The sequence below is a fragment of the Coturnix japonica genome, chromosome 5 (genome assembly GCF_001577835.2).
Source record: "Coturnix japonica isolate 7356 chromosome 5, Coturnix japonica 2.1, whole genome shotgun sequence".
In the NCBI taxonomy this organism is placed as follows: Eukaryota; Metazoa; Chordata; class Aves; order Galliformes; family Phasianidae; genus Coturnix; species Coturnix japonica.
The window spans coordinates 51,699,026-51,711,890 of NC_029520.1; the positions used below are offsets into that span (position 1 = coordinate 51,699,026).

Sequence of the window (12,865 nt, forward strand, 5' to 3'; positions counted from 1 at the left end):
CCCTGCATGGCATCCTGCAAAGCATTAGGCAAACACTCCCTCATTCCCAGACTGCCTTCAGAATCAGTGCATAATCTCTAGAATCCATTAACATTAACCAAGCTGTATTCTCCTTCCATGCATGCTGAAGTGCACCTTGTAAACTGATAGAGCTAAAAATGAAAGTGTGATCCTGAGATTTACCTACTTTGACTGTGATGGCAAAGGATGGAAATGGCATTACTTTTTGCTTGAAAGGTGCTCATCCAGCTCCAACCCCCTGCTACTTGCAGGGTCACCAACCAGCAGCCCAGGCTGCCCAGAGCCACATCCAGCCTGGCCTTGAATGCCTGCAGGGATGGGGCATCCACAGCCTCCTTGGGCAACCTGTTCCAGTGCGTCACCACCCTCTGGGGGAAAAACTTCCTCCTAAGATCCAACCTGAACCTCCCCTGTCTGAGATTAAAACCATTCCCCCTTGTCCTATCACTGCCCACCCTCATAAACAGTCGTAGAAAGCACGATCTTTGCTAAAGGAAAACGAAAGGAACACGTGTTTGAATCTTTCCAACTTTGAAGGAATAATAATCACTAATAGCATCATTCATGTCTTGTTGAGCTTCCTTGGCATACCTTTAAATGACTCCCACCAGTGCCAAGGAAAGAGAGCAGGGAACAGCTGCCACTTATCAAGAGAACTGCACACAGAAATTAATTAAGAACCTGGTTCAATACACAATGGAAAATAAAGGATGGGGTTAAGAGAGCAGACTTGTAGAGCAAAGACTGCAGTAAACATCCCATTATCAAACAACAATGGGCGGAGATTTCCAAAGGGAAGGCATAAACTAATCAGCAAATGTTTAAAACTTGAGAAGTTAACAGACACTGCAGCCATTTATTGGGCACTGCCAGCACACAGTAATGATCTACATGCGTGGGCAGTGGTAGGACAAGGGGAATGGTTTGAAACTGAGACAGGGGAGGTTGAGGTTGGATCTTAGGAGGAAGTTTTCCCCCCAGAGGGTGGTGACGCACTGGAACAGGTTGCCCAAGGAGGCTGTGGATGCCCCATCCCTGCAGGCATTCAAGGCCAGGCTGGATGTGGCTCTGGGCAACCTGGGCTGGTTGCTGGCAATCCTGCACACAAAAGGGGGTTGTAATTGGATGAGCACTGTGGGCCTTTTCAGCCCAGGCCGTCCTGTGACTCCATGATCTGCACCCAAAGGCTCTTCTGCACTGAGGATATTATTGAGGCTCTGTGTACCTCTCTCCATTTCCACTGTCAGACCCATAGGGTTACTACTTATTGTTTATTGCAATTTTACTTCCTTTGGATGGTGTACAAATATCCTCAATTTTACAAGAGATGTTTAGTTAATTATGTATTTACCTAGTTAACATAATTGTCTTCAATTATGTAATTAGTGTTCATGTGTGTAATCATTTGAACATGTAATTATATCTAATTACACCATTAAAATGTGCAAGTCGTAAATATCTTTATCATTTTGATTGATAGACATACAGGGAGAAAAAAGATTCTCACTTGTTATTTTTATCTCCTGGATCCCAAAATGTGCAGAAGAGGATTCAGCCTGTAACGATGCAATAATTACTCACAAGGACCCAACAGGACTACACCAGGGTTATACCTTTAAAGCAGAGGTATTTGGACCACTCGAAACGAAGGAGCAGCAGAGTTCTTCTGTAATAAAACTACTATCAAGAATAATTTCAGCAATACTTTTCCTGGTGCCTAATTATGAACTCCTTGCCATGCAAAACAATTGTAGCCCACACAGAAAAAGACAACGTGGAACAAAACACATGGAAGTTGTTCTTGCATGCTTGGATGGGAGACACTTCTGCATCCCAGAAAGAAATCCAAGCTCTCACCCCTTAGACAACCCCTACAGTCACACTTAGCAGATTGATGACATTTTGAGCTGGTTTTTTTTCCCAGTGGCTGCCACTTTTTATGGAGTACAGTAATAGCGCACATCAAATGAACTGGGACAGGCAGCTGAGTCTTCTTTTCAATTGCTTTTGGTTGAAAAGGCAAACATTTACATGTAGATTAAACAGTTCCACTTATTTACAGTTCAGCTTCTCCTCTTCAGATTCAGATTTCTTTCCTTTGCTAACATACAGAGCAATCTATTAAGACAAACAAAACAAAGCAAAACAGCAAAGACTGCACATGCCTAAGCTGCCTACAAAGCCTCTAGGAGAGAAAACAGACCTAACGCTCTGATAACAGAGCACTCTCCAGATGATCTACCAGAACAGCCTGGTAGCTGCACAGAGAACGAAGCAGCACAGAGGGATTACGGAGTGGTAGTGTAATGGTCACACCAGAAACAACCCAATTTGGTCCTGTTCCATCCGTGAACCATTCACCCACACACAAATTAATAACTCAGGGAGGTAAAAGAATGAACACTTCAGTTGCAATGTATCAGCAGCACCACCATCAGACCACTTTGTGGGCATCTAAGTACTGATCACAAGGTAAAGCTGTAGGAAGATTCTACGTGCAAAATGATGCTGCTGTCTGCAGCAAGGAAGTTGGGTGTTGAGTAAAGGCTGTGACCTGAGGGTGGTCAAAAGTGTCATGAGGGGAAACTGAACACTTGCAGCTGCAGAAGCTGGAAGGTGATGGGATGGCACCTCTGGTCCTGGCTAACTTATAGAATCGTTAAGGTTAAAAAAGACCTCTAAGATTATTAAATCTGTCCATCAGCCATTACCATCACATAACGTGCAGAAGCTCTCCATACTTCAAGTCTTCTTCCCCTTGAACTTGGTGGGGTGTAAGAAGAAGGCTCTGAGGAACAAGTATGCCTCCCATGCTCAGTTAGGGAACAGCCAGTCATGGAAGAATATGCTGGGCTTAAATAAATCCCCCCACCCAGGGAGGGCATTGGCTCTAGAGCCAAACAGTGGACTCAAGCAGAGAAGGTATGAGCTTCAAACCTGGAGTCATCCCACTCCTTCCCAAAGGCACTACTACATGTCTAGACTTTCAGATCTAACAGATTTAGTTAACAGAAATCACATGAGCAGCAAAACTAACAGTCTCCATTTATAAACACTTCTTGCTGCTATTGGAGAAGATAGCAAGAGCTCACTGGTTTAATTCTCAGATTCAGAACACATACATTATCTGAAGAAATGGGAATGACTCTTCCTTCTGCTCCAGAAAAAATCATCTTCAAGTATTTCCTTAGGAATTCTCCACTCACAAGCAAGAGAACGTGCTTCTGCTTCAGTCACTTTTGACAATGAAACTAGTATGCTCAACAGCCATGGAAAAACAGCCACTTCTGCAGCTCCCCAGAGGCAGTGGTCCATCCTGTCAGCCAACTTCCTACATTGGGTTAAGACCCATTAAGAACATGGAAAACAAAAGCTGACAGTAAGTGGTATGTTGACAGATGGACTGGATGGTCTTGGAGGTCCTTTCCAACCCTGGTGATTCTATGACTCTAGGAACAGATATACTGTCAGAGGGGAAGAAAGAAGAGATCCATCCGGAGAAGAAACATTCACATTTCAGGAAGCTGAAGAATTTCAGTCTTATTTTGATGATGGGAGATTTGTGCTCTGTGTTCTTCAAAAACGTTCTATAGAGGATTTTTGGCAGCTTTTAAGCTTACAAGGGTCAACGTGAAGCTGGGATGGTAAAAATCACCCACCTGGATATCATTTCCGACTCTGCATGATTCTCTGACAGTCTCACTTCAGTGATTGCTGATGCTTTAGCAGCTGTAAGCTCAATATTCTCATCTGAGAGAGTGTGACTGAAATTTATCCTTCACTTGCCCTGATGCATTTATCTTGATTTAAAGCATGGGCGTCCAACCGTTGGGATTGCCTGGGATGCACTGCATGAAGAAAAATTGTCTTGGGCTGCATATATAATGCAGTTAATGCATATACCTAACAAAAATATCTTTTTTTTAATATGTTTTTCATTAAAACATAAAAAGGGAGCAACAAAAACATAAAAACCAGTGGGAAATGTGACCTCATGTTTTTGTGAAAAAGATGCGGGGTTTGATGGCAGTGGCTGCAGTTGTTACTGTGTTCTCATGGAGCTCATCAATGATTTTTGATGAAGCTTCTTGTGCTTGATCCTCAACAATATCTCTTTACAAATGTACACGCCTCCAAGAAGCAATGAATGGAATAAGGTGTGATTGTGAAGTAAGGGATATCTTACTCTGTTAAGAGAGGTCTTAGGAAAGTCTGGTAAAGAGTCAGGATGAAACTTCTGAGTTGAGTATCTGTTTGCAGCAGGGGGTTGGAACTGGATGAGCATTGTGGGCCTTTGCAACCCAGGCCATTCTAGGATACCATGATCTTTAAGGTCCCTTCCAACATAAGCCATTCTATGAAGACACATTTAGGGGCAAGTACTGTTTGCAATGGGTTATTTTCTCCCAGGTTGCTTATTAGAAGGCTAAACCTACACCACAATTAATAAGAATGGCTGGGTAAGCAGTTCTGACTCTCCTTCCTCACTTACTGCCTGCTCTTACTTCAGCGTTCTCATCTTCAAGACATTCCTCCCACCGTTGAGCCTTTCTAAGATCTGCCACTGAGACAACAACCAAATATCAGCAAACAAGGCTTAGAAGCAAAGCAAAGGCAACTCTCAGACTTCCCCTTGTACATGGGAAGAAGAACACTGCAGGCTGACAGGCAGCAGATGCACCACGCAGTGCTTCCAGCTCCAGCAAAGAGCTTCCCACCGAGCAGCCAGCACATCACTGCAGTGCATTATGGAGCACCTTCATTATTTAAAACATGTGCCATATTAAATACTTGGTACACAATCCTACCTTCACCCGATTAGGGTGCAAAGGAAGAATTAACATGTTCTGGCACTCCATCCATTAAAACGTAAAGAGCGGTGTTTCAGAAAACAAACAAGAAAAAAAAAACCAGCCCACATAGTGGCGGCTTTGATCAGTTGCAAGTGAAACATAAAAGGCTCCTTTGAAGCAAACTGGATGCTACATTTTCTGTTTTAATTGGAAGGCATTCTTATTAACTGCTGATGTGGCCGCATAAAGTAATTTATGGGGAGGGGGCTATTTGCCATGCAACAGCTGCTTTCCTACTGCCCTCTGCATATCGTTATTACAGTAATTGTGCTCTCGTTAGGGAAATGGATGATGATTTCATGCGACACTCCTCAGTTCACGGAAAGATTTTACAAATGTTCAGTGAACACCTGACAAAATCCAGCCTGACTCATGACTAAATTAGCCTGCTTTTTATGCTGAGAACCCCTTTGTAAATGTTTGACTCAATAAAGCTCACATTTATCGGTGAAGAGCAAGTATTTCTATCATTCTTCAGCACTAAAAGAAACCTGGTTAAAATTTACATGCCATTTTTGCTCTTGATGCTATGAGCTGTTAATTTGACGTTTTCTTCCTCAAGTATTGCACCTGAATTCACACCTCTGCAGAGCACTGCACATCCACTCACTGCTCGCTACAGCATTTCCCTGCCCTGACAATAGAAATAAACACTGGGGACAGAAATCACAGCATCCCCCCAGAGGGACTATGCAGGAGGACAAGCAAGAAGGACACCCTTGGAGTTGCATTTGGCTTCCTGGGACAGAGATGCTCATGCATCTGAGCGCATTGCTAAGCTGAGTGCACAACACGCTCTGACCACAGCTGACAGCACTGCTTTGTGTAAAGAAGTGCAGTGACCCACTCTGCAAAGAAGCTGGAACCAACTGAAAAGCTTTTGCGTTATTTGGTTTTGCTTCGGAATCAAACATGCAAGGAACAATGTGTAATCTGCAAGGAAAACATTCAGCCTTTGGAGGAAGGAATAGGAACAAGATAGTTGTAAAAACTTGGCTTATTCTTAACACTTAATTAAGAGGGAAAAATTATTCCTTGTAAATTTGAGTGATGCCCTCATATCCCCTTGTCTTTTACAACTTCTGTGCTATTGCTTCTTCTAAGTGCTAAATCACACAGGATGCTGACCTGGGCCCCAGCTTGGGCTGCAAGGCACTGGATGGCAGTCCCATCTCCAACAGCACTACATCTCTGTTCTGTAAGAGCAGCTGAGGAAGCCCTTTATCCACCCCTCAGTTCTTGCCATAGATCCTTCTCTCTAATTGGATATCTGTGCTACTTCATTGCTTTCCACATCTCCAAAGCCACTCTGCACCTTGTCACAAGGCAAGGCGCTGCCCAGTGTGCAAGCAGAGCCCACAGAGCAGGGATCTGCTGGGTCACTCCCACCCACCTGGAGAAGCCTGGGGCAAGGCAAGGGAACAGCCATGGGGCACTGCCTCCCACTGGAGGACACCAGGCCACACTGATGGGCTCCACACAGCATGTTTTGCATCTCAGAAGGTGACAGGATGATGTAAGCTGGGGTTTGACAGCACACAGATGTGGAAGAGAATCACTGACAATGAGTGCTAAAGTAACCCCAATGTAGGCAAAGGTCTGCCAACACAGCCTTTATCTCAGCCCTTAGCAGGCAATGAGCAATGCAGACAGATTGCCAGGCAGCCCCTGCTCTGTTCCCTACCAGCTGCATAAAGCAGCAAGCACTGTACCCACACGGCAGGTCTCAGCCAACTCCATGCTGGCTTGGATGCTCCAAAAGAGCAGATAGACACAGCAATGGCTTCCTAGGGCCACATCTGGAATAGGTGGGTCCCAAAGGTGAAACTGCAGCTGGCCGCCTTGCAGGGCACACCAACAGCCCAGCAAGCCCACAGACACACAGCAGTACAATCTGCCCTGCCCTCATTCCCAGATAGAAAGGGAAATGATGACTTTTATTTTAAAAAAAGGAGAGAAAAATCACCACTGCCCACTATTGGGCAACATCTGGAAAATGGTAAATTATGAGCAATGGCTGCATCTGCCCACCCACCGTCAGCCTCACCTGAGCATGGAGGTTGGCATTTTAAAAAACTTCATCAAGAAAAATTAGTTTCTATGGCAACTAATGGTGCATTTAATAGACAGAGTGACGAGGGCCGTGCATAAGAATTCTGCAAATCATGAATAGCAGTAATAGCTCCAGTGTCACACAGTCACTGCACAGCTGCTGTGCTGAGGTGCTCCCAGCTTCCTGCACAATGAAGAGCCAAGCTGTGCTTTGGGGAAACGCTGCGTACATGCATTTCCATTTCTCTCCCCTTGCAGCACTGACTGCAGCTTTCTCTTATTTCCTCCAGTGGTCTTATTGATATTGATGAGACCACCAAATATTTTTACACAGAGTTTCAAAACCACTTCCACTTTGCAGGTGTCACCACTGCACTGAATACACATTCCCATTCTCTGCCTGCCTTTAAGTACCCGTAAAGAGAGCTCTGCAGGTGGGAAAATAGAGTAAAGCCAAAGATGTGTTTTCCAAAGAGAGGCCCCTATAGAGCAGCATCACTGCGGCACGGCTCGGAGCAGATCACAGACTGAGGCACACACACACCGTCGGTCTGTGACAGAGCTACATCAATTGATCAAGAAGTTAAATGCAACGCCTGGAAAGACAAAAAGGAATAAACGTGTGCTTTGGTAAAGCACACGGGATCAGTGACAAGAAGGAGAACAAAACCATTTCTTCTCCCAGAGTCCCAGCTTTGGTACATCCTTTCGAGAGTGACCCGTGAGCAGCACTTTCTCACTGCCTTTGTCATGAAGGAAGGAGGAAAAATACAACACTTTTTTGTTTTGCTTTGTTTTCTTGGAGAGATGGGGTCTCATTTCCTTGCTACAATCTCTTGTGCCCATGAGCAGGACACGCCAAATGGCTCTGGACACAAACAGAAGGGCCAAACCCAGTGCAGCAATGGCACCATCACCACAAAGGGCACTCTGGATCCCTATGCCTTGTACCTGCCCCGGGGAGAGCACTCACTCACAGGCATCAACACACACACACATAGACATAGCCTAGATGTAAGCCCTGCATACAGAGCTGGGATACTGAGAAGCCACCTTGTAAAACAAGGACAGACACATCTACAGCCCTCTGAGTGAGGCTCTTTTTCTTTCTTGATGTATACAGAGAGAACTGTAATAGGATCGAAAGGAAAACCAGGCAGACACTGCGCTAGTAACAGCTGAGCCACAGTACAGGAGGCTGGAACACAGCATCAGTAAGGACTGCTGCCCTTAGGGATAGTCCATGAAATGGAGCAGGTTAAGAATGGTGGTCAGCACTGGGGATGGCAGAGCATGCAGCCTCTGAAGACTCCCCGAGGGTTACCAGCAGTTTACAGCAGTGGTCTGAGGCTCAGTCGTGCCCTCTCTAACCGCCAGACACCATCATCATGCTCCATTCAGCCCAAAAGGAAGGCAACAAGCAGACAAACATCAGAGAAGATGACCTGATGTCCCCAGAGCTCAGTGCCTTGACATGATCCAGCCAGCAGTACCAGCACCCTCTGCAGCCAGTCACCAGCTCTGGCACCTGCCCTCCTGGCTACCATCTGGCTGAGACCTCAATGGAACCCACAGCAAGAAAATTCACACGTTTTCCTCCACTGTTTTCCTTTTTGTATCCTCTACCATTAGCTACTTAGCTTCTAATCTGCCTCTCCACAGCTGGTGAGACCTACTGTGAGCTCAGGATCAGGGAAGCAGGTGACTGCATTTAATTGGCCCCAAAAACAAGAAAACAAGAAAAAAAAGGTCTTCATTAAGCAGAATGCATGATTTTAAAGTCTCTTCTTTTGTGGGTGTGATTAACTGTGGCTTCCAACCCCTGTTTTTTAAGATGCTCAATTACAAACTCAGCTTGCACATCAGGAACAGAACCTGATTTCAGACAAGAAGTCCTCACAGTCCTTATCCCAACACCTCTGATAAATGTTGACCATCCTCCCAGCAGCACATTGTCCACCTCAGCACCTCCATCTGCTGCTCATTACTTGCTGTGTTTCCTCTTGCATTGATCCTGTGCAGCAATCTCACATTTGCTGCTTGTAGAAACCATCTAAAATCATACAGTCATTGAATGGCCTACGTTGCAAAGGCCCACAGTGCTCATCCAGTCCCAACCCCCTGCTGTGTGCAGGGTCACCAACCAGCAGCCCAGGCTGCCCAGAGCCACATCCAGCCTGGCCTTGAATGCCTGCAGGGATGGGGCATCCACAGCCTCCTTCTGTGCAAAAGTCACTGAACTATTCAAGTAGTGAAAAATACTGGCAATTACCTTAAAATGTGGATGGAAGGCAGAGCTCCCCTAAAGGACCAGGCAGGATGCATCCAACAAGCAGTATGAAAACACACCTTAGACTGCTGGTATTTAAAATCCCCCGGAGTAATTATTGACAGGTAAGAGAAGCTTTATGGCAATTACTAACAGCGAGCCACAGCTTGCTGACTTTACATCTATCCCTGTCTCCTGTCTGAGCTCAGTGCCTGCTTTTCCCCTATAGCTCCACGGACAGAAGCAACACAGCTGAGATTCATGGCAGCCCTGCTTAAGAGAAGGCAGATTTTATGGGTGCAGAGTCCAAGGGAATCCAAGGGGCTGCAGCTCCCATAGACACGCACGCTGAAGTTTAAACACAGCAATGCAAAAAACCAACTAAACAAAAAGATCAGTCTCAGGTTGATCCTTGGGGGTGGGGAAGAGGGCACAGGTGAGCCCTGTTGGAGGAAGTGGGTTGGGAAACATTCTCTGAGGGAGCACACTTGAAATATCAACCTATCTTTATCCTCTCCTGCTTGCATACGAATGTGCTATTTATCTGCATCAAAAAGCAGTCGCTTTGCATCTAATAAAGATGTGAAATAAGCCTGGATAAGGAAAGTTTGGGTTGGTTGCAGGAATGCAACACAAGCAGCAGGCACTGAAACATGAATTAGTTTCAGAGAGGTGGCCAGAGCCCTTCCTGAGCTTGGGACAGATCCCACCCTGCTGCCCATTGCACCTCACCCCTGGAAAGAGTAATTTTCTTCTGTAATAGCTCAGATATTTCAGTATTTGCATGAAACTGTCGTACAGTGGTTCTGAAGGGAGACAGAAGAGAACCAAAAGCTTGTAAGAAAGAAACCTCTGTTTCCTGCAGGAGCTCAGTGCCATGGATCATGCCATGCTCATGGGCAGAATGTGGGTGCTCAGTGAGACATCTCCCAGCTCAGCCCATTTACTCCAGTGTGCACCACCCCTGCTCAGCACTCCCTGCCTTCACAGTTGTAATTCCTCCTGCCAACCTCCACGGCCCCACATCACATCACACCACACGCTTGTTGGTTTTCCTAACACATTCCCAGACAAGCACTCACTCAAAAACCATCTTTTTTTTTTTTTTCTGTGCTGATGATGCTCTTTTCTGCAGCACTCCCGCACCAAACACACAAGCCTGAACGAATCCTCCAGTGGATCCTGCTGCATCAACCTCTATCCATCTGCAGCAGAGCAGCTGAATGAAGCTGTCTCAAAGAGGTGGGTGGGGGCTCACCTGTGGTCGGGGATGGCCGGTGACCAGGCAGGTCAGCTCCAGCGTCTCTCCCTCGCGGATGGTGTAGACCCTCTCCGAGTAGCGCTCCTCCTCGATGTTGCACGCCAGGCCTGAGTGCACAATACGCACGGTGGGGGGGGCTGCAAGGTGCAAACAGAGGGCAGTGAGCACAGCACCTGGCATCCCTGCCCTCCCCAGCAGCAAACCCACGTTCGGTGCCAAGAGATGGCTGCGGTGCTCGGCCACCCCTGGCATTCCCCAGGGTACAACCTTCACGAGCTCATTCGCTTTCTGGTTATTTTGGGCTCCATTTTCAAATGAGCTCTCCCTTATTGTTCCCGTCATTATATATCTTTCTAAACTTATTATCTCGCGCATTATGCAAATGAGGTGCCTTAATTAAACCATTAAAATTAAGCAGGAGAAACGGCGGGGCTGATGCTGCTTCTTCTCAGCATTAATACTGAAATCCTGTTGCTGTCAAAAGGATCGAGGTGTTTAGAGCTGAACAAACCCTTATTTTAATTTTCTTGTAAATTCAGCTGAGCTGCAGGATGTGACTATGTTTTACACAGTGTACATGTAGGAAAACAGCAATGTTGTTCCTGATACCGCATGTACAAATTACAGCTCTGTTTTAGCAATCCTCCTGTGGATGTTCTTGGTTGTATCTTTATTTCTGCAGCATGAAATTCACAACTATTAAAATTTTCAGACAGTGAATCGATAGGAGAAGAAAGTGGAGCTCCAGTTACAACCCTGCTGCCAAATGAAATAACAAAGGCTGAAGAGATAGATGGTAATTCTGGTGGGGTTTAAACACCCGGCCGTTTGCCCTCTCTGCTCATCAGCGTGCTGCTCCAATGGTGGACTAATGCTTTAGTCCTAACTGAAGCCTTAAATGAGCAAGAAAGCCAGAAAGTCTAAGAAAAGCACGGCCCAGAAGGATTTGATGCACGATCTCACCATAAAACCTGTATGCTTTTACACCACTGCTCACTGCCTTGCTCAGCCCACCTACAGACAGAGCGTGCAGCAGCTCCTGCAGAACCCCTGCAGCTCTGCATGCAGCTCCAGGCACCACCTGCTGCTCAGCGCTTGGATCTCATACAAACACTGCCCTTAATTTCAGTTCTGGCCCCCATTCTCTGAAGGCTGAAGAAAATGAGGCTCAAGGAAAGGACCTGAGCAGGACAGTGCCAGGTCAGGTACAGAAGCAGGAGGAGAATAATTATGTCAGGCTGCAATGGCTAAGCCTGATACTCCTCCCTACCATGCACTGCTCCCATCCATCTCAGTCTACTATATTTAGATCATTTCTCAATGTGCTCGGCTTAGGTTAATCCCTTCAGCAAGCATTTCAGAAACCTGTCCTCCCTGCAGAGACTGGCGTGGGCAGACGAGCTTCTGCAAGCAATAGATGCTTCCCACATCACAGTGTGCCCTGAGCCTGGCAGCACGAGGCGACTGGCTCCAGGAGGGGCCAGAGCAGCACAGAGCAGCTTGCTGGCATTGCTCAAACCCAACAGCACGGCAGAAAGCTTCCCCAACAGGCTGCAGGCAGCCAAGCTTGCCTGCTTGGTTCACTCTGCCTTCCTCTTGCTCCCTTGCGCCCTCCCCATGCCCCTGCAGAGCTGCTTATTGTAAGGATGAAGATGCTGTTTGCTGCTTAGAAGAGACAAATCAGACTTCTAGACAGCTGGGCTGCTCTTCACTGTCCCTCTACCCTGTCAGAAATGTCACAGACTCCTAGAGTGACTTGTGTTGGAAGAGACCTCAAGGATCACGTCCCTCCAACCCTCCCACCACAAGCAGGGCCACCAGCTTCCACATTTAATACCAGACCAGGCTGCCCAAGACCCCAGCTGTGCTCCATGCCCCAGAGCATGAGCATCTATCTTCCTTGTTCTGCCACACATTGGCTGCAGTACGATGGGCTCCACCCCACAGCTGGGTACCATCTCCCACAACACAAAGCATAAAATGCTGACATGCAAAAGCGGTTCAGAGCAGATCAGGAGACTTCAGACAAAATTAGGAGAGTCAGCAACATTATACCGACATCCTGCTGCCTTTTACATTCATATTATATTAATATTACATTTTAATTCATATTATATTCATATTATTTCAAATTACGCTTGAAGCAGCCTTTGATTTAGTGTCTGTGCCACTGTTCCACATCTATTAGGCTGGGAATGGCAACACAGAAAAGAAGAAACAACTCCCTCTGTATTAGGGTAAGTATATGCTGCTCTAAGAAGAGATTAAAATGAATGCATGAAAATTAAAAATATTCTTCCTTCTTTAATTTTAATGTTCTATGGTTCGGAAGACATCGTGTAATTACAAAACGTCACCTCCTTCTCTTCCCCAGCAATATTCATTACAGCTACTTCTGAAATATGCCTC

The 12,865-nt window shown here is 46.1% G+C and overlaps 1 protein-coding gene across 2 annotated transcripts in view; it reads right to left on the bottom strand.

The window, feature by feature from the left end:
* MDGA2 (MAM domain containing glycosylphosphatidylinositol anchor 2) overlaps positions 1-12,865 on the bottom strand; it is a 270,122-nt gene that overhangs the window by 175,934 nt on the left and 81,323 nt on the right. For both annotated transcript variants that reach the window (XR_004307273.1, XM_032444620.1), the window contains exon 2: positions 10,454-10,593. Coding sequence is in view for 1 of the 2 variants with exons in the window: in XM_032444620.1 (XP_032300511.1) it covers positions 10,454-10,593 (140 nt within the window). In the remaining variant the exon portion in view is untranslated. The remainder of the gene's footprint in view (positions 1-10,453; positions 10,594-12,865) is intronic.